Raw genomic sequence first — 26,478 nt, 5'->3', positions numbered from 1 at the left:
GCAGCCAAAGATGGAGAAGCTCCATACAGTCAGTAAAAACAAGACCTGGAGCTGACTGTGGCTCAGATCATGAGCTGCTTCTTGCAAAATTTCGGCTTAATGGATGTATGGATTTATTATTTTGATATGGGATCTCCAAGTGCTAACAGATTTTTCACGATACCTTCAGTGTTTGCCGAACGTGTCTTAATCAATCATCATCTTCTTTCAAAATGGTCTCTTCTCAAGCAGACAGAGATTAGAGATAGCAGTGGGGATGAGGGCACACATGCTTGTGAAGCAGCTGGGTCCCATTTGCACCTCCATCAGAGAAGCAAAGGGAACTCAGCCACTTCTCCTTCATGCATACCACTTGCTTCCCTATTTTGGGAGGTGAAGCTGGCTGAGTGTCCTCCACCCCTTTGACTGAGAGGCAAAGCAGACACAGCTTCTTCTCCTTCACGCACCCCACCTCCTTCCCCTGGGAAGGAGGCAGGGCATGCAAAGACAGGGTAGAGCCAAGCTGTGGTCTCCATTGCTCCATATCAGACTAGTCCAGCTCAACTTCGATGCATGTGGAATTCCCCTAACCAGGAAAGCCTATGCGCAGCAAAGCTTGGTCCCTGGCCCAAGCTCCGTGTGGAAGATCCACCCAGGGCTTGGGCCAGAGAGCACATGATGTCAGTTGGGTGTGGCCACACCCACCTCATGTCATATGGCCACAGAGAGCTGGGTAGGGGTCATTCAGCCCCCACCCAAATGCAGTTTTGCACCCCTGCTCTAACTTGAGCAACATCTCCCCTCAAAATTCCCCTTCTCTTTCAGTCCCAGAAAATTATGTGTGTTAAGAGTTTGCTCCAAACTGGCTGTCTTCAGAGCTTGCTCCAGGAACTCTGTAATATAGAGGAAAAGGTGACTAAATTACTCAGGCCAAGTATGGGGTGTGTATCGAGGTACTGAAAAAATGTGGGGCCCAGGTGCACATAATACAGATTTGCATACAGTTTGTGTATCCTACTATGTATTTACACAAACAAACAATGGCCTGATGGCTACATGCTACCTCCAGGGTCAGAGGCAGTGTGCCTCTGAACTAGGGATGGCAGAGAATCCCGCCACGGTTCATGGTGAGGCCGAATGCCAGTGCACTCGGTCCCCCAAAATCTGTGGTGGAACAGCCTGCACCCCCGCCCCCCCCGCAGATCCCCCCAGGGACGAGACTTACCTGGGGCAGATCTTCCGGGCAGCGGCGGCTCCAGTGGCAGTGGCTTTTCGATTTCGCTCCTTTTCTTGCTGCTTTAACTCTTTTCACAGAAACTGAAGCGGAGCACAATGGGGTAATTTGATAGTTCCTTATGTGCAATCTATTCAAAAACGGAACAAAGGGCATTTAGTGCAGGAGATGCCTGGGATGATCATGGCGTCATGTAAAGAGCCCACAAACTTCGGTGAAGGATCAATCTCAATTGCAGGATAAAAGCCTGGTGTGGAGGAGCCCTTAGTCTAGGCAACCTTAAGATGACACCATCCAATGGAGGCTTACCTAGGAATAAGGCACCCATTGAACTCAGCAGGGAGTTGTTGTTGTTCAGTCCGACTCTTCGTCACCCCATGGACCAGAGCACGCCAGGCCTTCCTGTCCTGCGCTCTCTCCCGGAGTGCTCAAGTCCATATTAATTGCATCAGTGATGCTATCCAGCCATCTCATCCTCTGCCGGCCCCTTCTCCTTTTGCCTTCAGTCTTTCCCAGCATCAGGGTCTTTTCCAGAGAGTTTTCTCTTCGCATTAGGTGGCCAAAATATTTGTGCTTCAGTATCTGTCCTTCCAAGGAGCAGTCAGGGTTGATTTCCTTTAGGATTGCCTGATTTGACCTCCTCAGCAGGGAGTTTTCCTGTTTTAATTGTATGCGTTTTAATTTTTGTAAGCCGCCTTGTGTCCCGATACTGGGAAAAAGGCGGGGTATAAATATACTACTACTACTGCTACTAATTCCAAAATAAACATACACAGGGCGCCAGCGACTCAGGAAAGAGAGCGCTGCCTGCTTGCACCCGGGGCTGGCGGCGGCTTCCTCAGGCAGGGCTCCAGCTGCTGCTGCTGGTCGAATGCGCTGCCGGGGGGGGGCTGCTGCGTCCTGCTGCGTCCTGCGGCCGTGGGCACCAAGTTAGCAGAAGGCTACGAGGCGAGGGAGCCCTGGTCGCTGTGGGAAGGAGAAAGGAGTTGCGGGCTTGCGTGGCGTGTTTCCCTCCTTCATCTTGGCTGTCTGCATGGAGAGCGCGCCCGACTTTATGCATTCCCCTTCCTCCGTCCCCTTCCTCCCCCTCCGCTTGATCCTGCCTTTCTCTCCCCCACCCTTTCTCTCCTTGGACAAAGTTATTAGCATTTATAGCATTTATCGGTGGTCTTGCCAGGCCAAGCACTCACCGCTCGGTGCAACAACACAGCAGTCACGTGAGGAAATGGAGAGCTGGGAAGAAAAACAAAATCTCCAGCCAGGAGGAGGAAGAAAGGGGGAGGGGGGAAGAGGGAGGAGGAGGAGGCTGGGTCTAAGAGAGCTCCCGCGCCTTTCTTTTTCTCCTTCTGCTTTTCCCTGTATGCTTAGTGGGAGGGAAACCGGGGAAGGTGGAGTTTGTAATATCGATGTGAGATGTGCCCTCTGTTGCAGGAGAGAGACAGCACACAGCTGTGTGAAATCCAAACTTATCTGAATCCACTGAATCCATTTCTCCATCATCCCTATGTGCATCTCCTTATACCCAAGCAACTCCTCATAGGACTGAAATCAAACAGAATCCCCCCCTCCCCAGACACCAGTGTACTCATTTCCCAGACCCATCCACCATGGTGATTTTCTACCTTGTACTCCTGGGCAGCCTCCTCCATAGGAATCACACTGTGGTATCAGTAGGGATGTACGAATTACCTACCTGCCATTCCTGGGGGGGGGTCTGTGGGGGGGAGGCGATCGGTCCCTCCCCCCAGAATCCTTGCCAGCTGGCGCCGCTTGGCAGCTGGCGCCGCTTGGCCACCAGCCGACTCCAAAGCCCCAGCGATACGGCCGCCATTGCTGTATCGCTGGCTGGACTTGATGTACTGTGGATGCAAATGGCGTCTGGCGTAGCGGACATCATTTGCGTCCCTGCTCTCTGACATGATAGGCTACGTAAATCTTTACATAGCCTATCGTGCGAAGGAACAGGGACGCAAATACGCCATTTGCATCCCTGTTTTTTCACGTGATAGGCTACGTAAAGATTTACGTAGCTTATCATGTCAGAGAGCAGGGACACAAATAGCGTAGCAGATGCTATTTGTGTCCACAGTCCATCAGTCCAAGAGATTAATGTCTGTTGGAGGGGAGACATTTTTAGCCCCAGTGGCATATAGCATCAGTATATGAGAATGGGGTGTGTGTGTGTATGTATATATGTGTGATATACATACACATATATATAGCAAGCTCACTCCATCTCTGAACTACTTAGGGTGCAAACCTATGCATATATAGGGGGGGAAAAGTTCTACAACTGCCAGCATGTAGAACTTTTCCTGTCTAAACATGCATAGGATTGTGCCCTTAAAAAGCCAAGAGGTGACCCAAAAGGTGGCCTTTTCACTCAGATTGGGAGGGGAAAGTGGGATGGCATGCACTTGTCTATGAAAAAGAGGGGATACCAACTCAGAGAGGGGTGCACTACAAGGAGAAACCCCCCTGGGGTCAGGTCCACCCTTAAAATCCTGAGCATCCCCTTGTGAAGTCGGTAATGTGAAGCGCTTTTCCCTTTAAAAAGCACAATTCTTCATGGTGCTATAGTGCTATTCAAATCGAGTGACTGGCACCTGCCGGGGACATCCTGTTCCTGTTCAATTCCCCCTGGTTGTACTGCTCCTAGGTGATGTTTGCGCTATTTTCCCCATTCTCTCAGTTTCTTGGTCAGTTTCATCCCTACTCTCATCTGCTGTTTTCCACCACCCTTTTAAAATTTTGTCATGGTGCTATAGCACTATTGCGACAGACCAACAAAAACAAAATTGGGGGGGGGGAGTCCATTTGCGCAAATGGCCAGAATGCAATTTTTTTTTTAAAGGTGGAGAACCAGTGACAGAGCCTCCAAAGTGTCGTTTGGGCACTGTTAGAGGGGCTACCACTGATGAGCGAGGCTTTAGGTTGCTTAGCCGTGATTGCGAAGAGTGATCACGTGATGGGGAAGAGTGATTGGGAAGAGTGGCAGAGGTTTTTGCTGCTCTTGCCGAGCGACTCACTCGCCACTTCCCTCAACTCATGATAGATTGGGTGTCCTGGGTTTGGATGACAAGCCAACCCATCATGGGTAAAACAACCTCTAGAGCAGACCATGGGTTATCAGGGTCAGTTGTTTCCAACCCCCCGCCCCCTATAAAACTGGTCTAGGTTTGCATGACATGCTAACCCACCATGGGTTGTTCAAGCAAACAACCCATTGTGGATTAGCATGTCATGTGAATGCAGTCAGACTGAGTTCTGGAAAATATCTGTTCTGGTTTTTTGTAGCAGGCAAGCTTAGATTCCCCTCAAGCATTTCCTTCCTCCTATTCATTTCACTCACATTGACTCATCAACTGGATGTATCTAGGGAGAAACTGCAAACACAATGATTTCCCTGAATACATCAAAGCAAGTTAATTGCTATGGCTAAGAGCATTTCTACGCATAGTTTTTATTGCACGCTCGTGACTGGCCACTCACAGAATTCTGTGGGTCCTTTACATGACATTGTCAACCTCCAGAGCATCTCTGGTGCTTTTTGAGCTTAATCCTGTTTTTAAAAAGATGATAGATAACACTAAATAAAATTTAATCTGAAATATCGGCAGCCACTATGATACTGTTTCATTAAACACTATAGAGCATTGCTGAGAAGGGAAGTTTTCAATTCCTAATCACGTGCTCGCTGTCTAATGAGCCCATCCTGATCCCGCCAAGAAAACGGAAGCAAAAGCCGCGGCAAGGCTGTGCGATTTTTCCTTAATGTAGAGATGCCCTAAGAAAGGTTTGGCCTTTTTTTTTCTTCAGTGTGTCTCTCACACATCTAGCAAATGCAGACAGAACCAGGGATCTTTGTCCATGACTGCTTCAAAGGATGAGGGTGGGGCCTTTCCACTTCTGATATCTACATGCCGTTAAGACCAGGATTGTGAAAGAAATCTCAGGTTTCACTTTCTAAAATTTAGCAGGTGAAACCTGAGAGGTATTTCACAGTGCTGGTCTTAGAACATTTTAGTAGGACCTAAACAATGATTTGAAGGAACTATCAGAAACAGAATGGGAACATGAACCTTTCTGGATAGCAATTCTTTGTCTCCACATCCAGAAAGTCAAAATCAGAAGGCAGGAAATCTGAAAATAAAATAAATCCCAAGCATAATTTTATATTCTAATAAATAACCTGGCATTGGTAAGAGGAAGTCCATGACATTCAAGATGTGCAAGCATCAACAGAAGATGCACAGTAGGTTTACAAGGAGTTAGATGGAATTTCCTTATTAAACATTTTTTCAAGGATTAAAACAGGTACTTCTCACGTGGACATTTTTTGCCCACTACGTATGAAATGTTTCTGCCTGGATGGCATGATTTCTTTGCTTGTCTGACCAACACTCCTTCTGCTCTCCTCATGATTGGCCAGGTATTCTATTTTACCCCCTTCTTTTATTGAGTTCTCCACCCTCATAGGAGGCTCTTGCCTGCTCTTGATTGCTAACAACTGGCCGCCCAGGGCATAACCACCTTGCCTAGAAAAACATCCGGCACTCAAGAGACACAAAGACAGCTATGTAGAACTCTTGACATCTGTGAGTTCCTAACAAGAGATGTATAATTTATGTATAGGAAAAGAGCCACAGAAATAAGTAAGAATCAACATCAAAATAAAAACAGGCAGGGTGAGAAGTATTCTTTTGCTGCAGGAGGAGGAGGAGGGAGGATTCTCTCTCCTGCCCCCCCACCCCCGGGCAGGATTCCTGTAGCTTCAAAAGTCCTGTGATTTGCAAAAGCGATCCAGTGATGTGAAACCTACACCTGCAGAATTTCTGCCTATCATGCAGCCTTTAAAGGCAACAGAGTGGGGTAAAGACATATCTGATCCACAGGACATGACACAGAAAGAGGTTTTCCGATATCCGGTTGGAGCCATGGCGTCCAGCAGTGACTTGCGGAGCTCCGCAGGTTGCTTATCTCAAACAGCTGTGAAAAGGTTGAGAAACCTTTTTATCTTCCCCTGGAATTAAAAGGGGAAGCTTACAGTACCAGCCAGATGAAATCTTGGAAGAACAGCTGCTTCTGCGGAGAAACAGAGGGGCTGGAATCTAAGGTTAGACGGCTGGAGTGTCATCTACTGAACACTGTTTGAAACTCCTAAGCAATTAGGAGACATAAGAACAAACGGCTCCAAATAGTATTTCTAAATTTAAACTACCAGCAATATCTGAGGACTTGTAATTGAATCTGCATATTTGTTTTTTTTGTCTCTGCAATTATACTTGCGTGTTGTGCTTTTGAAAGTGGAGGATGGCAGTACCAAAGGAAAAAAAGAAAGGCTTGAGAACACCACTTACCCCCCCCCCCAATTGCTCCCCCGGCAAAGGTTTCTAGACATGCCGGAGATGAAGAGGAGTTACTTGCTTTGATAAAAACTATATCTTCTCAGCTACCAGAGCAGTCAAAGAAACTTGAAACAATTCAGGACTCAATCATTGCCCTTCAGGGGGCTGTGGATTAATATCTCTTTTGAAAAAATGGAATCAAAGGTTAATGCTCTCGAAGATCGGGTTACTGCTCATGAAATGGCCATGGAAGTATCTCATAATATTTTGCCTGCTCGAATTTCTCAACTGGAGGCCTTCACACGTAGAGCGAATCCTTGGTATTAAAGACGTGGCTACTGATATAGGTTTGGTTGAATTTATGGATACTTTTGCATGAGCTATTTGCTTTACCATCTGATTTTCTGCTTGATATTGACTATGCATATCGTGTTCCTGGTTCAATACGTGGCACTAAAGGGACTTTTGGGACTGTTATTGTTCAATTTTCACAAGTCTCTGTAGCAGCCATATCGGGGGTCAGACTAAGTAGCCTCATGCAGTCTCATGCTTCATGTTCTTGCTGAGCTCTTTCTCCCTTGAAATATATGTTTGTAAGCTGACGAGACGCAGGAATTTCTTATCTTGTCAGCAAGGCTAAAGTTAAGTCAAATTGCGTATCATGTTCCTGTTCTTTGCTTATTGCGTATCATGTTCTCTTCTGTTCTCTCCTTATCACGGCTACCCTATAACCCAGTTCTTGTATTATAAACAATGGTGCTAAGAGAAAGAAATGTTGAGGACTGCAACCCCACACGGGAGGGGGAGGAGGAGCCGTTTCCTATGTGTCACAATATCTATAAAAACGATGTGCTGATGTAAATCGGGGCTTCTGGCTCTTTGGAAATAATTCCAGCCTTAAGCCCACACGTTAAATAAAGAATCTCTTTTTCCTTCACTCCGTGGTCTCTCTGACTCTGGGTTCTGCAACATCTCTACAAAAAATTATCTTATGCGTCTGGCAAGAGAACGGGGTGAGCTTTGGTGGGGACCAGCAAATGACAAGATTATGCTCTTTCCTGATTATACTAAAGAAATTGCTGACAGAAGGCGGCAATTCACCAAGGCAAGAAGTTTGGCAAAGCAAATTAACCTGCAATATCATATTAAATATCCAGGTACATTTTGCATTATTTCTGAAGGCCAGATGAAAAGATTTTTGGATCCTGATGCTGCAGAATAATTTTTAATTGGTATTAAAATTAAGACAAGGGAACCAACTCTCTCAGCCTCTGGAGTTGGAATTTAGCCATCTTTACTGTTCTTTTGAAGTGCGGTTTGGGCTATAGCTGATAAGAGGCCTAGGCAGTATGCCAGAGTAAATGTTTGCAAATTTCTGTTTTCTTTCTCCTTTTTTTGTCCTATATTGTAATAAAATGCCTATATGTGTGTGTACACATATAAATATATTTTTAGATATACAAATGATTTGCTTTTGTTTTTATCTTTTTCTTAAACTTTTTTATCTTATTATTAATATTATGGGATTATTATTATTACTATTTCTTGTTGGCTAAACCTTTAATGTTTATTAATACGCATTAACTGAATGGTAATATAGGGCCAATGGAAATGGATTGTTTGCTCCCATTCCTTTGCTATAAGACTGAGATTATGATATTGAAAGATAAGGTTTACCATTTGTGGTGTAGCAGATTGAAGATTTAATAATACTTGCAATGTTTGGAAGAGTGCTGTATAGGTATAATCTGCAATTAGATTTATATTTGGATATTTGGTTTGTTCTTATTGAAGTTTAATATAATCCTTTTTTTTCTTTTCCTCCCCCCTTTTTTTCCCTCAGAGTACTGCAATGTTGGAAACTGAAGGTTCTGATTATGTTGTTGGTAGTGTTTCTTTCATTTATAAAAATAAAAATAGATTCGAAAAAGAAAGAAAAAAGAAAGAGGTTTTCCCACACAAATCCCATTGCAATGAATGGGACCTGCACAAGAGAGTGCTGGTGCTCTCTCCCCCTCCCACATTTATTTCAATGAGGCTCACAGCGGAGAAATTCCTGATGAATTGTGTCCCATCAGGTGCCAGTAGGATTTTCCAGCTGAATTATCAAAAGTTCTTGGGGCAGCACTGTGTAATTATCACAGCTTTCCCCGACAGGTGCTATCAGCTTGCCTTCTTTGAAAGTGTTTTGGGCTGCCCACACAACTCATCAGCCCCCTGCAGTTGTCCAGTGTCATCCCCTCCCCCACAGTATTTTCTCACACTGGGAAAAATCTGTTTATTGTTTTCTGGCACATCATGATCTGCAAAGAAAAAGTGTGGCTGCCTGATTTGGGAGCTTGCATTGTTTTGTGGGTGTGATACATAATGTGATGTTGCTGTGGGGGTGTGGGGGTGTTCTCATAGGTTCAGGCCAGCCAGCAGTCACTTTTCTCCTTTGCTCAAAGCTGATCACACCTTCTCCTCTCCCTCTCTCTCTCTGCCGTTGCACACGCACAGGGCTATGCTGTGTAGGGAAAAAATATTTGTGGTGTGTGTTTTTTGTTTTTCCGTAAGTGTGCAACTCCAGAAGAGCAGAGGTTCACTGATGTGGCTTCCTTCGCATTCCCTGATTAATGTTTAAAATACTGTTTTAAAAAGTTGAGGCTTGTCTTGGGAGCTGAGTTAGCATGACTTTATGCCTGCCCCTCATGAGGAAACATTTTGGAGAGTGGAGATGAGGCAGCGGCATGCCAGTGGGAACAGCAGAGTGAAATGGAAAAGAAGGAGGTGGCTGGTTACAGCTGAGGAGGAGAGGGAAAAATGTGTTGGTAGTGGGAAGGATGTGCTTACATGGGAGTAAAGCACAGGCCTACATGAAATTTAAACAATAAATCGGAGTGAAGGAAGTCACAGCAATGGACCTTTGGAGCTTTTATACATGAAGCATTTATCATGCGCTCGTCATTCCCTATGGTTGTTTATGGGTTCTTTAGATGATGGCATGACCCTCCAGTTTCACTTCTATGTCTAAAGAGCACTTTCAGTCAGTTTTTTTAGAACGGAGAAAATGGAGTATTTAAATGTAAAAGTGAAAGAAACTGTTTTTTTCACTTGTGTATTTGTGTTATTCTGCAATACTACAGTGCCACTTAGAGGTCATGTAGCAGAAAAGCAGGGAAGGAAATGCTCCTCATGTAGTCCTCAGATCTCCATTCTGTGACAAAACCAAAAGTAGATTCAGCAGATTAACAGCCTCATGATTAACAGGCACTTGATCTTCCAGAATTGCGCAGATCTGGAGGAACGAACAGCAAGAACAAAACCCCTCCACACAAACAATGTGGTGGGAGGGAGTAATGAAGGGACCTGTCATTCTGGTGTGGACAAAATGAAGCAGGATAGAGTGGCAATTTCCCCAACAATGTAGAAAGTTCCACGGCCATTCCGCTTCTAGTTTATAGAAGAAAAGCAATGGTTGGTGGCACTGGAGTCCTCCACCTGGAAGAGCTCAAACAGAGAGAAAGCACTGCAAGTCGTGCCAACCACTGCCACTATCATTTCAAACCAATTAACTTGTGAATCATTCTAGCATTCCCACCGGCTTACGTTAGCTAAAGCTTACTATGTTCCCAGCTATATAGCAGTTTAGCCTTAAAAACAAGGGAAATTAGGAGATGTGGGGAGTAGAAGGAAGAGTTATAGCTACCTATTTCAAGAGGCGTGTTCTTGAAGGCTCAGACTGATCCAAGATTCAATATAAAGGATTCAGGAAAACTGAGATGGAAAATATAGGCCAGGAAGAAATAGAAGAAAAATACAAAATAGTGAAGCCTGAACCTCACATGGAGTGTCTGGACTTGGGTGGAGGAGTACTCATGGGCTGAAGGTGAAATCGGGCAATGCAAAAATGATGCTGGTGGGGAGACCTACAGCTCGGGGAAGACGTCTGTCTTCGCCATAACTCCTGGTTATGTCCCTCTACCCTTTAGAGGGTGTCGTAAGGCCCATGTTGAGAAAGGCTTTAAAAAATATGATGTTAATCCTCTTAGGGTTTTTTTTTATGATGGGAAATATTCTGCTGCAGTTTTAAGTATGCACTGTTGGACCTGTAGTTGCTTGTATAGTTTTCTTGTAATTGTAATACTGTTGTAAGTCTCCTGGAATGGAAGGGCAGAAATATTTAAATCAATAAAATTCTAAAGAGATGTAGGGAGCAACCCTATGTTCCCTAGACAATGTCTGGGGGACACAGGATATTTTGGTTTCCTGGCTCTGAGTCTGGAGTCTGAAACCTGCACTCCCCACCTCTCCCCCACCCCTCCCCCACCCCCTTGCAGCCAGAATGGAGAGAACTGCACTGGATGTTGTTAAAAGCTCACAAAAGCAACCTCATAGGAGGTGAAAGGGGACATTCCTGGGGGTGGGGAGGGGAGGGGACTGGGGACATATCCCCAGCCTCCTTCCCTCCACTTCCCTCCCCTGAAGCCTCCACTAGACAGGCGAAATCACCTGTCTAGCTAATATCCAGAGCAGGCACGAAGCACCTCCTGCTTTGCATTGGATACTCGGGTTCAGAGGCTTATAAGTAGCCAGGGCACATCCCATAGGATTACGCCCTTAAAAATTATACACACACACATTATATATATCCAAATGGCCTTAATCTGGAGGACAATTCCTAAGCATCATACCACTCATGCCTCTGTTTTTTTCTCCTTGGGGATTTTCTATTCCCAGCATTCCACCTGCCACTCTTGGTATCCATTTAACATCGCAGCTACTGATAAGGGCCAAAACATTTAGCTCTAAATATATTTTGAAATTACTCTGTTGCTAGTCTATCTTTCATATATAGATAAATAGTTATGGGGTTAATTTCTGTGTGTGTTGAACCAAAAGGTCAAAAGTTTAGTTAAAGATTACAGGAAGACAAGGGACTGCAGATGGCTTCCTATGCCAGAAAGAAAAGCCTGAAGCAGAAAGGCAGATTTTTAGGGAGAAAGTCAGAGAGGTAGGAAGAATCGGAAAGAAAGGACAGAGAAAATCAAAGAGCCATTTAAGGGTGCTTATGCAGCTGGAGAAATGGAAGAGAAGGCTAGACCTCTGACAGTAAGATATTACCAAGAAGGAACTTGGATAAAATAGGGACACAGTCAAATTAGGTTTAGCTGGATGTGTTTATCTCTGGTTATTTTATTATTCTATTGCTCATATGCCATCCGCCCCCCCGCCACCCCCCATGTGTGGTGTATCCACTCAGATGTTAAAACCTTTTTCCTGTTAGCAATACTTTTTCAGTAAACGTTTTTGTTGTTTAAAACCATATAATCTCTTTTCTTGTTGAGTTAGGCACTCCATTTTTAATAGCCAACTTCCACACTATATGAAAGTAGATACAGGGAACCCTGGGGATTGTAAGACTGGTTTGGTAGAGACAGCCAGGAAAAAAAGAGAGATTTCCACCTGGTGGCAGCAGATAGGTTTCAGGAAGAGAAGGGCAAAAAGGGGTGGGGCACACTATTTTGCCTGGCCTCACTTCCACACATGGATCAGGATGCCTCTTGTCCATGATGGGGATGGGGAGAGGTGGACATTTAGATCAGCCCTAATTGTATTTTTAAAGATCCATATGATTTGGAAAAATCATAAACAGGAAAGCTGCTCAAGCGATTCAGCCCCTTTGGATAGCAATAGTAAGGAATATTAAGTGCACTTAATATTCCTGTTGCTCAACTTCTCAACAGTGAGCAAATAATGTTCATGGTGTACAAGAATCAATACGAGTAACATGGCTGCAAGGAGGGAAGTCTAATCTCCATCTTTCCACATCAAAGATAAAAGTAAAAAGAATTGATTTTACGCATGAGACTTTCTTTCCATTAGTTATCAAATGATTCTGTGCCGATAGCCTGATCTCTTTGCCATTCTCACACTATCCTCTCTTCCCAACTCTTGGCCAAGTCTTTTTCCCCCTCTCACAGAATCGTCCACTCTTGCAGGAGGCTCCTGTCTTGATTATGGCCTTGCAGACACCTGGCCTAGAATGTCACATGGGTCCAAAAAGGTATCCCAAAAAATGAGATTTCTTCATAGCTGTTATTTCTAGTTCCCAATTACAGATCTTAGCCTCATCCACACAGTAAGTGGCTTCACAAACAGCAGAGCTGCACCACTAGCTCTGTCCCAAAGCCACCCCACCCCACTACTTCCCCTCAATGTCTACAAAGGAAATTGCTAACCCTGCCTGCTTTATTTGCATTTATGCAGGTGGAAAATTCTAGGATCAGTGATCAGGAACCAGAAGTCTTGTCTCAAAACCATTATGACTATAGCTCTGGTCTGGCTCTTACGCAGCCACAGAAAAAGTTGTGGAGTGTCACCTCCTTCCAGGGTGGTAGGACTGGGGAATTCTCTTCAGGATTCATCACTTTAGATTGAATCTCAAGCCCTTTGTCTGGAAAAAGGGTCTGATTCTCTCTCCAGAGAATGATTCTGAATGGAAAGCATAGATCAAAGAAGCTGTATCAGCATCAGAAAATTCCACCTGACCCTCTTCATAATCTAGGGCCACCCGGATCTTCCTGGGCATTTTTTTCAAAGTCAAGGGGGTTGGCTTTGGGAAAGTAAAAGCCCAGACTTGACAAGGTGAGGATTTGCCATGGAATTCCACCCCCACAGCCCAGAAACCCTCATTAGGATTAAGGTTGCTCACTTTCTTCTTCCTGACAGAATCTCTTGTTACTCCCAAAGCCCAATTTACCAAATCTGTTTCCATCACCAGAGCTATACTGAGTGTTACTGTCCCAAATATACCGAGCCCTGTAAATGGCCTCTCCTCCACCTCCACCTGCCACCAATGTCTTCCTGACGTGAATCTCTCATGTCCCAGAACAAAGGCTGTTCCCCATGTCGTTCTCACGCTCTTCCGGTCATCATACATCATGAGGCTATGATGTGTCCTTTTTTCATCTGAAGTCACTTTCACTACAGGATAACAAGAAAGAAGGAGTGTGTCAATGGTGTTTCTCCTGCTTTTTAACCCCCACGTGCACGAGGGATGAATTTAGGAGGCAAATGAAGTTGGGCAGGAAGGGATAATCCCCCTTTGTGCACAGTGGTCCTGATCTGAATTGGGCATCCGTATGCTTATTTATGTGTAAACTGTAACTGCAATGTACACATAACTAAGCACTTTATGGCTGCAAATTGCATAAAATATGCTAATTATGGCTGTAATTTGCCCACGATATGGAAATTGAGGTTGTAATTGGCATTACCTTGCCCTGATTACAGAGGGGACAAAGCCACTGAAATCTGGAGGATGTGTCAGGGGTTCCTGGGAAATCTGTTGAGCCCCACCATGATGGACCCCCGCCCCGGACCAGATGTTGGGGGATTCACACATCCCTACTTGTGATCAGCTCATTCATAAGTTGTTGAGTGTGAAGTCTGAACCTGGATTGTTCAGTTGTTTGGGGGCTAAACAACCCAGTAGCTAACCCAATGACGAACCATGGATTAACCACTGGGTTGTTTAGCCCCTAAACAACCCAGCAGTCCAGGTTCAGACATCACGCTCAACAAGCTACGAACAAGCTGATGGTAGTTTGTTGATTAAGAGCGGAATTGACTGGCATGTTACAGGCATTGCACCCACTCTCTCTCACTTGTCCCTGACAGGTCGTGGGGTTGTTTCAACTAGGGTTGTGCACGAACTCCCCGATTCTCTTTCAATGCTGATTCGGACTTTCTGAATTGGCCCCGCTTCAGACCGCTTCGGGATAGAAGTTGGGTGTTAGAGATGATTAGGAGGAGGTCACTATCCCTAATCTCTGGTGTAGGTTTTTTTAAAGTGCAAATAACCCCTCTCCCTTAGTACTTTCCTATTCAACTTCACACTGGATGATCTCAGACTCTCTTTAGCTGAATGGAATACACGATACCTGGGAAAACAGTAATGGCAGAGGAGGGGGAGAGGCAGCTACAGGCAAGGGTGCAGCAGGCTCCCCTCTTCCAATAGAGAAGGGGATGCTGCTTCTCTTGCCAGGCTGCTGGCGTTGCTGTCTGCATCAGCCTCCTCAAACAGTGACCTCCAGGCACTGCTCTGACCGGCCTCCACACACTGCTGTCCTAGACAGGACACACTATTCAGACTGGGGGCGAGCCAGCCTGGCTACTGGTGCTGCTGGTCCCAACAGCACCTCACCCACCTCTGCCCCTGCCAAGACCCCGAAGATACCTCATATTGGGCTTGCTTTGCCCCACAGTATAGTATATAATATATGCTAAATAGTGCTTTGCCCACTATATTTTGTAATATGAAGCTTCTTCACATGGAGCTTTCAGCCTGTTATTGAGATTGATTACTCACAGAAGTTTGCAGGTCCTTTAGATGATGTCATGAACCTCCAGGACATCTCCCACACTAAATGTGCTTTTTTCATTTTTTTTAAAAAAGATCAGAGATAATGAGCTATCAAATTACAACACGTGAGTTCGGCTTGAGTTCCCTCATGAAAAGAGGAAAACCCGCGATAAGAGGAGCTAGATCACAGCGGCTGTATAATGAAACATATGGAAAACTTAGATAAGGGGGAAAAGGAGGGGGGGAAGGAAGCACATGTAAAGGGAGTCTGTAGTTATCCTGCATTTGAATTGGAAACAAAAAGCCCTGTTTTAAATGCAGGATTTTAGGCTGGTGTAGAGATGCTCTTGGACTAGCGTGTAATGCTTTGCCCCACAGTATTTGGCCACACACAGTTTTGTTGAGCACAACACAAGCATACACAGCACACGCACATACACAAGAGCAAAGAAAAAGCAGATACAGAAAGAAAAACTACCTACAAGCAAAGGGGTGGAGGTGAAGGGAGTAATACTACACTATCAGAAGAGAAAAGGGTTTTTTTGTATTTCTTTCTTCTTCTTTTAGGGTAAAGATAAAGAGTTGAAAAATGGGAAGGGAAGGAATACAGGAATTGAGAAGGGCAGGAGGGGAGCCAAAGAACAAGGTAAGGAAAGTACTTCTTAATTTTTTTAAAAAAAATAAAGAATCTAGAAAAGAAAGAAAAGGAAGACTACTAAGAATTGTTGAATTAAGAAGAGCTGGGCAGGAAGGAATAAGACCATCAAATGAAGTTGCAGTAACACATGCAACACAGAACTCTTTCCTCCTAGCTAGTAACTAACTCTATCTCACAGTGTAACAAAAGCAGAAAGATCTCCTGTTATATACACAACCCCCCCCCCCCCCGTCACCAATTGGAGACTGCTGGGTTAAGTTCAGCCTAACTTGGCAGCTAGAGTTGCCATTCACCAAGGGTCATCATTTCCCCCTCCCATATCTTTTGCAAATCGATACAATTAGCAGACAGGCTGTCTGGGCTTCAGAATCACTGAAGGCAGTATGAGGTGCTTCAGGGCAACCTGCTTTGCTTCTGACCACTTCAGAAAGATCCTGACCTGCTTCGAAGATGGACCGAAGCGGCATGAAGTGACCCGATTTGCTTCGGGATTCAGACTTTGCTCCAAAGCAGTGCACAGCCCTAGTTTCAACCATGGCCTGTTATTACCTGCGAACTGCGCAATGACATGGTCAACATTTCATGGAGTCTCGATAGCAGCCCTTTGTTTAAATATGTAATCAGCTGGCATTATTCAAACCATGGGCTGTCCTTACTTGCAAACCAGGTCATTGAGTTTCTTTCAAATAGTTACCTTTGTTCAGAGCTTGCATCAAAGAATCTGTTATGGGAAGGAACGGGGGACAAATTTAAAGCCAGATCAACATTAAACAAACAAAACAAAAAACAAAAAAACCGGGGCTGAGCACAATTCCCTCCCCCAACTTTCATCAGACCCTTTTCCCCAAATGAGCATGAGTGAAGAAATTGAGGGACATCCGTGGTGTGTGTGAGGGAAATTCTGCAGGTTTTCAGATGGAGGCTATTAGACTTACAAAATGAATTACAAGGTGGTCAGAGGGCTTTCCCCTCCCCCTTTAACACTTCTAAAGTTCAGGTGCAGCTTGGATGAGTGCCTGAGACATCTTCCAAGGGTCAGTGTATGAAAGAAAAGACAAGGCTGTTTCCATGATGCTGGCAGGTGCTCAGCAGAGCTGTGGCTGAGATTTTAAATTGTTTTTAAAAGGGTGTGGGAAGAAAGAAGCCACCTTTGAATTCAATGTCCACCCCTCCATGGGAGGGCTTTTGCTGCAGATGAGCTTTTCAAGTATTTAAAAAGGTAGTTGGATGGGAGGACAAAGACTTGGACCATCTCGCAATACATCAAGAATAAACCCCCCACACACCTGAATGTTTGCCCCTCCCAAACTTTGAGAGGGTTTTCATCCCTCATGACCCCTTCCCCAAATGTGGAGAAATTTGGACGGTGAGTCAGATTAGCCCTAAAAGAAACCCAACTCTTTTACACCAAGTGAATCCTTAAGGCAAGCATTGAATTTAGAATGATACTGAATCATATGTTTCATTCAAGGGCTATTGAGCTTCTTCAATATAGTTACCTCTATTCATTGCTTGCTGGGGATGTCAGAGAAATCCTCAATGGCTTCAAATGAGATGGGAGCTCTGTGAATCTGACCTGCAGATTCCACAGTGGACCAACTTTTTCTGAGTCATGTGATTCCATGGATTTATGGATTGGTTCTTTACTTTTGGGGTGAATTTGTACAGTAGCGCAAGTTTGCATTTGCAAATGAACTAAATTCTTATGGAAAAAATCCAATTTTGTCAATGAGTGGAATGAAAGAAGCTTGACAATCCATGAAACGCAGGTGGAATGGATTTAACAAAATCTATACATCCCTAGTGTTTGCTGACCCTGTCTTAATCAAGCACCATACTTGTCCCTTCTCATTCTGTCCCAGAAAGTTACCTATGTTCAATGCTTCCTCCAAGGATTCTGTTATGTGGAGGAAAAGGTGACAGCACTAATTCGATTTGTTTTGGGCAGGGATAATTATGGCACTGGGGGTTCCATAAGTCAGTCCGGGGTAGTGGGGCCGCATATATATGTGCTGTCCCCCATTCCGGTCCTTCCTCCAGCCAAGAGTACTTGAATTGCCCTTTGAACTAACCATTGGGAGAGGGTGGCTCAAGACATAAAGGCCACCATGAGAACCATGAGGTTGCCCCAAAATGCCACTAGCCTTATACATTTACCTAGGGAGGTGGTGGGCTCTCCCACGCTGGAGGCATTCAAGGTGAGGCTGGACAGCCATCTGTCAGGGATCCTCTGACTTGGATTCCTGCACTGAGCAGGGGGTTGGACTCGATGGCCTTGTGGGCCCCTTCCAATCCTACTATTCTATGATTCTATGTGGCACATCACATGCTGGATCTGGGTCGACTGGTGATGTGGAATTGGGGGGGGGGGTTCTTCACAACTCCCTTGTCATGGTCAGATCACTTCCTGGTGAAGTTTAGGCTTTCAGTGTCTGTTCCACAACATAGTGGATGGTAGAACAATTAGCGTGGCCAGCCATGGAGACTGATGGATTCCTGAGAGCCTTCAGGGATTTTCTGGTTGACATGGCTGGCGCTAATATCAAAACTTTTTTCTCTCTGTAGTATATAGGGATGATTTGGGTAGTTGACATAATTGGCCCTGAGTAGTGTACATTTGGCTCCTTGGTTTACCAGGGAGCTGGGAAATGAAGCAATTTGAGGGACAGCTAAAAGTGGTGTAAGAGTTGTAGTAAATTGAACAGAACATAAGTGAGAACTCATTATCAAGTCTACTCTTAGGGGGCAGCGATGGCTACGAAGAAACAATACTTTCCCTTTCATCCTCGAAGTGTTGTCTAACAGATCTCTTCCAAATCATTCTTCTCAAGCTAGGCCCTCAGGGAGATGTCATATACCCCGTTGTATATGCGTTGCTTTACCCATGATGGGTTGGTGTGTTGTGTGAACACAGACATTCCAGCCCATCATGGGTAAAGGGCATTGGGCAGCGAGGCACTCAGCAAGAATAGCAGAACCCCCTGCTGCTCTTGCTGAGTGGGGCCGCAATCGCCATTAGTGATTGCAGCCAAGCTACAGCCCGTGCCCTTTCCCCCTTGCTAGTGACAGCCCCTCCAATGGTGCCCAAAGGGGAGGAGGATTAATTTTTCAATGAAAATGGGGTCCTGACGAGTCGGGGTGGGGTAGAAGAAGGACACCCCCATTGGTGGTGGCAAGACTTTAAATGGGGGGACACACTAGGAGATCTTGAACCTGTCAAAAATGCTAAGATCTCCTAGTTAGCCAAGAACCCCTTGCGATTTATGTGCCACCTCAACTCCTGCAGATTCCCTCCTTCTAAGGCACCCCTCCCCACGTCCTGAGCACCCCTTTTCCATAGAAAAGTGGGTGCCGCCCCATTTCCCTACCCCAAAGTAAGTAACTGCTTCTATTTTGACAGCTGCCAAAATACAAGTGGTTGCGGTGATCTGAGGAGAGAAAGGGGGTGCTTTGGCACCCTTGAAAGGAGGTGCAAGAGAACTTTGAGATGGTTAATTCTCTTTTTTTCTGTTGTTAAAATTAGGAGGGAAATGAGATAATGTCTGTGAACTCAATGTATGATATACAACTAAGATAAGAACTAGAGAATAATAATAAGCATTTGTTGTGTAAAGGGAGCCAAAGGTAGTAATATCTCTTGTAATATCTGTTACAATCTTAAGAGATATTTTAGTATATGTGTATTGTTGTTGTGTTTCTGTTGTTGCTGTGTTGTGTTTTTCTTTAAATAATAATAATAATAATTATATCGATAAAGCAGGTGCCGGGGACATGGGCAAGTGGGGATTCCTAGCAGGGCACCCCCAAGGTTCAAGGCAAGGCACTGAACCCTGGGGGTGCCTTTGCTAGGGGGGTGGAGCCTTGCTACAGTGTTCCCTTGAGTGCTCCTTGCATAGTAGACATACAAGGAGCAGGCAGGGCAAGCCCCTGTATTTTTCGATACCTGCAGATGCGTGCTTCCACAACTGTGAATAACAAAAATAAATGAATATATACATAAATAAAACTAAATAATGGGCAGTGGAGGCTGGTGGCTCCAATTTTGGTGGGGCTGTGCATCTGTTCTGGGTTTCAGTCACAACCAGCCTCCACTGATAAAGGGGCCATATGCGCACATAAAACGGGACTGGGAAAATTAGAAAAAAAGCTTTCCCAGCCCAGTTTTTTGTGCAAAAAAAATTTTTTTTTAAAGTGGCTCTGACTGCAATGGTAATCATGGTCAGAGTGGGGACAGGGGGCTTGGTGGGAGATGGGAGGGCCAGCAGCAGCCCCTCTGAAATGCTTTTTGGACATTTTGGAAGGGTTTCTGCTAGTGAGGGGAAAGGGGCACTGGCAGTGGATTGCCCACGATCACAAAAAGTGATTGCGGCCATGTCCGGGAAGAGCGGCAGGGTTCTGCCACTCTTGCTGAGTGGCTTGCTGTCCAGTGCCCTTTACCCACAATGGGTCAGCATGTCTGGGTTCAGATGACAAACTAACCCATCCTGGGTAAAACAACTCCTACTGCAGACCGTGGATTATCAGGGTGGGTTGTTTGGGAAAAACAACGCGCTCTGATAAAACTGGTCTGGGTTCAGACGACATGCTAACCCCTGTGGGTTGTTTCAGACAACAATCCATCATGGGTTGGCATGCCATGGGAACCCCGCCTCTGTCTCACTGCCATCTGAAATCTGGTGGGTTGGCCTTCCCGGTTGTGCTACCCAGTTTCTGGAATGCCCTCCCCATGGGGAGGCTTGATGTCAACTTGGATGTCATTTTAATGCCAGGAGAAAACCTTGTATCTGTTCAGACTTTTCACCTGTAAATGTGCTATAGGTTTTTGAAAATTTGTTCTGCTGGGTTTTATGCTTTTGTTTCTGAGCACTGCTATCTGCTCTTTTTATCTATTCATTTTGATTCTTCTGTTCTAATTGTTGAGTGTTTTTACTCTAAAGGTCAGCTAAAAATACTTTACTAAGGGCCGATCTACACTGTGCCTGCCATCGCAATGAATTCGGTGTCCCGTCGGGTTTAACGCTCTCGCATTCAAACGTGATTATTCACACTCACCCATTTTCCCCATTGCAGTGCTTCATCGAATGCACGAGCTCGGTTCACACTGGAGCGCTGTGCTGTTTTCCTGCATGCGCTTGTCTGGTCTGGGATGCTAAGCGGGGTTGGCCCCGGTCAGTAGTTGGATGGGCGACTGCCTGGGAATCAGGCTTCCTGCACTGAGCAGGGGGTTGTTCTATCCCTTCAAATGAGATTAAGTTTTACCCCCGCCTATCCCCCGCTCCTGTTTTTTTTAATTAAGGTGTTATCCTCGCAGAATCGGGGCTTCTCTGCAATGTTTTTTTCTCTAATTCAGGCATGATCTTCGAAGATTCGAAGTTGTGAAGCTTCACAACTTCGAATCTTTGAAGACCATGCCTGAATTTTAAAAAAAAACATTGCAGAGAAGCCTCAATTCTGCGAGAATAACGCCTTAATTTTGTTTTTTGTTTTAAACAGGAGCGGGAGATAGGAGGGGGTAAAACTTAGTCTTATTTGAAGGGATAGAACAACCCCCTGCTCAATGCAGGAAGCCTGATTCCCAGGTGGTCACCCATCCAACTACTGACCAGGGCCAACCCCACTTAGCTTCCGAGATCAGACAAGCATGCGCACATCCAGCCCTTTGCTTGTTGCTGAGGAAAAGGGGGCTGCTGAGGAAGCTGTGCGATCAGTAGCCAGAAGAAGCCATGGGGCTGTCAAGAGCTGTGATTGGGCAGGAGGGAAATACAAACACTGCCGTATATGGACAGTCGGGGGAGGGGACTATGACTGGATACAGTAGTGAAGGCGGAAAATCAGAGCACATTAAGGGGAAATACTGGGATATTAGGGTATTGAAAGCAGGAGCACGGAAGTGGGAAATTCCGGTTCCAATTCGAGGCGGGTACTGCGTACTGTGAAAAGCGGGTGGTGAAACCTCATTGGAAGTGAAAAAAGGCGGTAAGTGTAGATCCAGCCTAAATACATTTATTCAGACCATATAGCAACATGTCTATTTATAACAACACCTCCTCCCAATAAATTTCACATTAAATCCAGCATTTAAATTAGGATTACACTGAAGCATTGTCTCCCATCAAAGTTCTCCTTCTCTTTCCATCCCAGAAAATTACCTGTGTTCAGAACTCTCTCCAGAGACTCTGTTATGTAGAGGAAAAAGTGACAGAATTACTTAGATCATCACACACAATTAGCAATGGGTCATTGCAACAGTCTCACATTCAGAAAGCTCATGGAGACAGCAATCCTATGACCCCTAGACAGAAGCGGGGGTATAGGATATTTCAGATTCCTGGATCCAAGGTTGGATACAGTGTTCCGACCTTGGACCCAGGAATCCAAGCTCCCCACTCCCTCCCCCTCTCAGCTGGTGTGGAGAGAACCGCACCAGCTGCCTCTCCGAGATCACAAAAGCAACCTCAGAGAGGAGATAAAAGGGGCGTTCTTTTGGGTGGAGAGGGGACTGAAGAGGCCAGCTTATGAAGAATCCTGGTGCCTCTCCCCAGCCTCCTTTCCTCCTGCTCCGCAATGCCTCAGCTAGATGAGCAAAAAAGTCCATCTAGCAAAAATGCAGAATAGGAGGCACGGCAGAGGCAAGGATCGCCTCTGCTGTGCCTCCTGCTCTGCACTGCACACTTGTAAGCCTGTGAGTTCTGAAGCTTATGAGTATCCAGGGCAGATCACATAGTGTTGTGCCCTTAGATCAGGTTCTAAATTAAAGTCACCCCGAACGTCATGTTATATTGTTTTAAGCCTGGAGGGCAATTAAGCCTGTCAAGGGCAACTCGATAATAGAAAAGCAAAGTGAAAGGAGGGCTTCAAAGCAGAAATAGAAGGCTCCTTCCATTTGGAATGGTCCACTTCGGGACATTTTGCTACTTGGGCTAGAACGGGAATGGGAGCAGTGAAGATGACATAGCCATTAATCTATACTGAAGATGCCCATGATCAATTAGATTGCCTCCATCTCTTGTTCTCCAGGAGAAAAATGTGTTGTGTTTGGTAGCAGGGAAGCATGAACAAATCAAACAGGCCTTACAAATGTAACTGTCCTTTATTGCTACATAACAAGCCTGGAAGAAACTCCTATGAGCTAGTGCAGCATGCAAACTATAGGAGCTCAGGAGATCCAAAGCTCTCCACTAACACTGAACCTCAGCGCTTTCTGGCTCAGTGCTTTCAACACAATACAGTCTAATTATAATATCGTGAAAAAAGAGATGGGTCTGCATCAGGGTATTTATTCTTTCACAACCTTCAGAACAGTGCTGGAGAGATTTTATTTATAAAATAATTTTTATACTGGCTTTTGGCCCCCCAAGATCTGGTCCCCTCAAATGGGACCTTCGTGCTATGTGTGCATTATCACAGCCCTTACAGCAGATGGTGGGGAGAGAGGAGATCCTCTCCTAGTACCAAGTGATCATTCTCCACTGATAGATTATTTGATTAGCAGGGCTGTTGCGTCATAGTAAGATAGCCTCCTTCCTCAGGGTTGGGTGGGGGAGAGAGAGAAAGAGCCTGCTTCCCCCTCTCTCTTCCCCAACACACGTGTTCTTTTATGGAGGAGGAACAACAGCTTTCTTTTGAAAGAAAGAAATGGGAATGGGACAAAATAATGATCCTTACAATGTCTTGCCAAACTTTTCTTGCAGAATCTTGCAGGGAATGTCAGTTTCTCTTTAAAAAAGGAGCTGACTTTCCTTGCAACCAGCCTGGAACTCCAGCACTCTCAGAGATTGGTATCCATTCCTGTTCCTAAGCTGTCCCAAATACCTTTGCATTTCTTCATAGCCTTTTCTAAAGCAGAATTGTTCTCAGAGGTAATTTTGAGACTCAGTTCCGAACCGAGAGAAAGGTCCACCACATGCCCTGAAAAATTATCCTCATACCTGGAAGGGAATATGGTGAGGTTTAAGGAACAGTAATAGAACATTACTCTCCTCTAAGTTTATAGCATTAAATAGCAGGCTGGGATTCAAGATTCACTTATGTGTAGGTGTTCCAGCCCTCCATTTTAAAGTCTAAGTTCTTTTATTTATTTCTTGTATTTAATAGATTTCTAGCCTGTTTTTCAGGCTAGAATCTCACAAAGCAGATTACAACATGCCTTAAAAATGAAGTAAATAGTCAAATGATAAAAACAATAGGGATGGTGGAGAATTTCTCCCCGAATCTCCAGGAGGCCGAATGCCAACGCATTCGGCCCCCCGAAATTGGCAGTGAAATTCTCCGCCCCCCTGCCCCCCCTGGGATGGGACTTACCTTTGGTGAATGTCCCTCCCGGTGGCGGGTCCCGGCGGTGGTTCGGCGGCGGCAGCCGGTCTTCTGACCGGCTGCCACTGCCGCCATTACAAAATAAAGTAAAAAAAACCCCAAACCCCATGATAGGCTACGTTAATCGTTACGTAGCCTATCACGGGTTTTTTCCCCCCCACTTTTTCTTTCGCGGCCAGGGAGACGGGGCGCTTCTCCCCGGCCTGAATTTCGGCCGGGCGAGGCGGGGCGCCTCCCCCCCCAGCCTGAATTTCGGGGGGAGAAGCGAAGCGCCTCCCCCCCACCGCGAAGCAAGCAGCGGGACAAGGTATGTTCCTTTTGTACATCCCTAAAAAACAACAAACAATATTTAATTCATCAATAATTAATAGCAGCAGATAATAATAGCAGCATTACCTAAAACCTCATTGAAAAACACAGTACGCTAAAATTAACCAGATGCAGACTGGAATAAATAAGTCTTTAAAATCCTCCTAAAGATCAATCATCATGTGTACTTCCTGGGCGAGAGCATTCCAAACATGGGGCTACCACAGAAAAGGCCTTTCCCCTGTTACTAACCGTATGGCTCTCAATAGCGGACCAAAGAGCTGGGCCTCAGTCTCTGATCTTAAACTTGACCAGTATAATCAGCATTCCAGATCATATGGAGAGCCCTCACTGATAGAGGAGGTTCCCTGCTTCAGACTGTCACCCTCTACAAGTAGAGGGCGATGAAACACGATGAGGGAGAAGGGGCTCTCCCTCCCCTCATGTGTCTACCCTATTCAGGATTAGAATGCCTGAATAGAGTTCTGATGATAAATGCAACTGTGGTCAAAGTGCCAGATTAGAAGGCCTCTATCCCCTCCCCAGAATCTGAAGGATATCAGATCTAAAAGATGTAGACAATGCTCCATTACAGAAGAAATATAATATCATGATCCTTCATACTGTCCCCCAGAAGAAAGCTGTTTCTCACAGTTGATTGTACCTGGGAGACTTTGTCCCTATTTTGCAGATACCTGTTTCTCTCTTTTTAAAATGGGACTGAAGTTGCTTCACAGCAACTTCAAAGGGACAGGGGCAGTGAGAAAGAACAAGAAAGAAAGAGGGCAGCACCAACACCAAATAAAAAACAAACTGACAATGGTTGGAGCCTCACACTGTGCTGAAGGAAATAGTATCATCTGTTTCCAAAAGCACCCCAATGGTACCAAAGTTCTAATACACAAAGAGGAGGGTAAACAGAAAAGTGGAGAAAGAGACACATACCTGCTCAAGGCATTTCTGATATCCTGAAAGAGAGAAATGGGTCTTGGCTAAACAGGCAGAACAAATACTTCTTTTTTGCATTGTAATAATTGTCAGAGGGGTAGGCCATGTTGCAGATCTAGATGCCAGCTTGTCCCCATATCTACTCTAGCAACACTACTGTAGTACCTAATAATGCCATCCACAACATCGGGGGTTCATACACCTACTCATCTTCCAATGTGATATAAGCTATCATTTACCAGCAATGCCCCACTGCATTCTACATAGACAAACAGGCCTGTCTTTATGCAAAATAATATATTGATGCAAATCAGACATCAGAATATTCAATATTTAAACATCTAAGACACTCTCTCACTTATCTTAATGTGACCATTCTCGAAGACAGGAACTTTAAATACAGATTTCAATGTGTACCTTCCAACCCTACTATTCTATGATTCTATGATATGATTCTATGATTAACTGCAGTTCATCAAAAGGATCACCTCTATCTCCTCTAGTTTGAATAGTGACAAAGAGTTTCTATCACATTACATGTGCTATTCAGCTCACCAATGCAGGTACTTATCAACCAACACCTGTTTTGTGAGTGGCCACTGCAAATAAGGTCATTATTACTGTCTGTACTTTCTGCATTGTCATTCCTCTTGACCTCACTGTTTACAGTTCCCACCTGCCCCATCCATGAGTGCGTGTGGGGGCACAAGACTGCCCCTTTAGTTAAGGTTTCACCATTATAAGCCTCAAACAACTGCTGCTATAAAAATGGCACCTGTTAAGCTAGTAATATGAAACTTGGCATCCATTACCTACCTAATGAGGTCTAAACTTGTCCAAAAGTTTAAAGCAATCTGATAAAAATTGCCACAAGTACAGCAAGTTAAAAAGTGTTGAAAATTGACACATTTGTCCCTTTTACTCCAAGCTGCAGCTTGGCATATCATATATTTTGTTCAAATTTTGGTGAAAACTACTGATGTGCTGTGGGGCATTGCTGTGAATTCAGGAGCTATCTGGGAATATCTTTATACTCAACCCCCACCCCCCAGGTTATTTCCCATGCCTGTCCACCAAGGTAATTTCCTACCTTGTATTCTTCCGAAACCTCATCTATAGGCATCACTCTGTGTCCTTGGTGGTCCTTGGCTCGGTCGCACACCACACAGATGGGGGCTTCATCATCTTTGCAGAAAAATCTCAGGGGCTCCCTGTGCCTCGCACATACAAAAAACAAACTCCTGTTTTGTTTTGTTTTTAATTAAGGCGTTATCCTCGCAAAATCGGGGCTTCTCTGCAATTTTTTTTTCCTAATGCAGGCATGATCTTCGAAGATTCGAAG

The 26,478-nt window shown here is 45.0% G+C and overlaps 1 protein-coding gene across 2 annotated transcripts in view; it reads right to left on the bottom strand.

Moving 5' to 3' along the window:
* LOC146355413 (E3 ubiquitin-protein ligase TRIM11-like) overlaps positions 1-26,478 on the bottom strand; it is a 47,284-nt gene that overhangs the window by 7,171 nt on the left and 13,635 nt on the right. Inside the window, exons 4-9 of one of the 2 annotated variants that reach the window (XM_084830614.1) lie at positions 25,134-25,156; positions 23,379-23,494; positions 21,716-21,742; positions 16,261-16,287; positions 1,523-13,527; positions 1,205-1,343 (exon numbers count right to left, since the gene is read on the bottom strand). In XM_084830614.1, coding sequence (XP_084686740.1) covers positions 12,968-13,527; positions 16,261-16,287; positions 21,716-21,742; positions 23,379-23,494; positions 25,134-25,156 — 753 coding nt within the window. In that variant the 3' untranslated portion in view covers positions 1,205-1,343; positions 1,523-12,967. Of the gene's footprint in view, positions 1-1,204; positions 13,528-16,260; positions 16,288-21,715; positions 21,743-23,378; positions 23,495-25,133; positions 25,157-26,478 lie in introns of both variants that reach the window. The other variant, XM_084830613.1, reaches the window with a different exon arrangement.

This window comes from Heloderma suspectum, chromosome 2 (assembly GCF_057233095.1).
Source record: "Heloderma suspectum isolate Gila_16-S chromosome 2, 16-S_ref, whole genome shotgun sequence".
Classification (NCBI taxonomy): Eukaryota; Metazoa; Chordata; class Lepidosauria; order Squamata; family Helodermatidae; genus Heloderma; species Heloderma suspectum.
The sequence above is the reverse complement of the archived record's forward strand: the minus strand, read 5'-3'. Positions and strand labels throughout refer to the sequence as shown.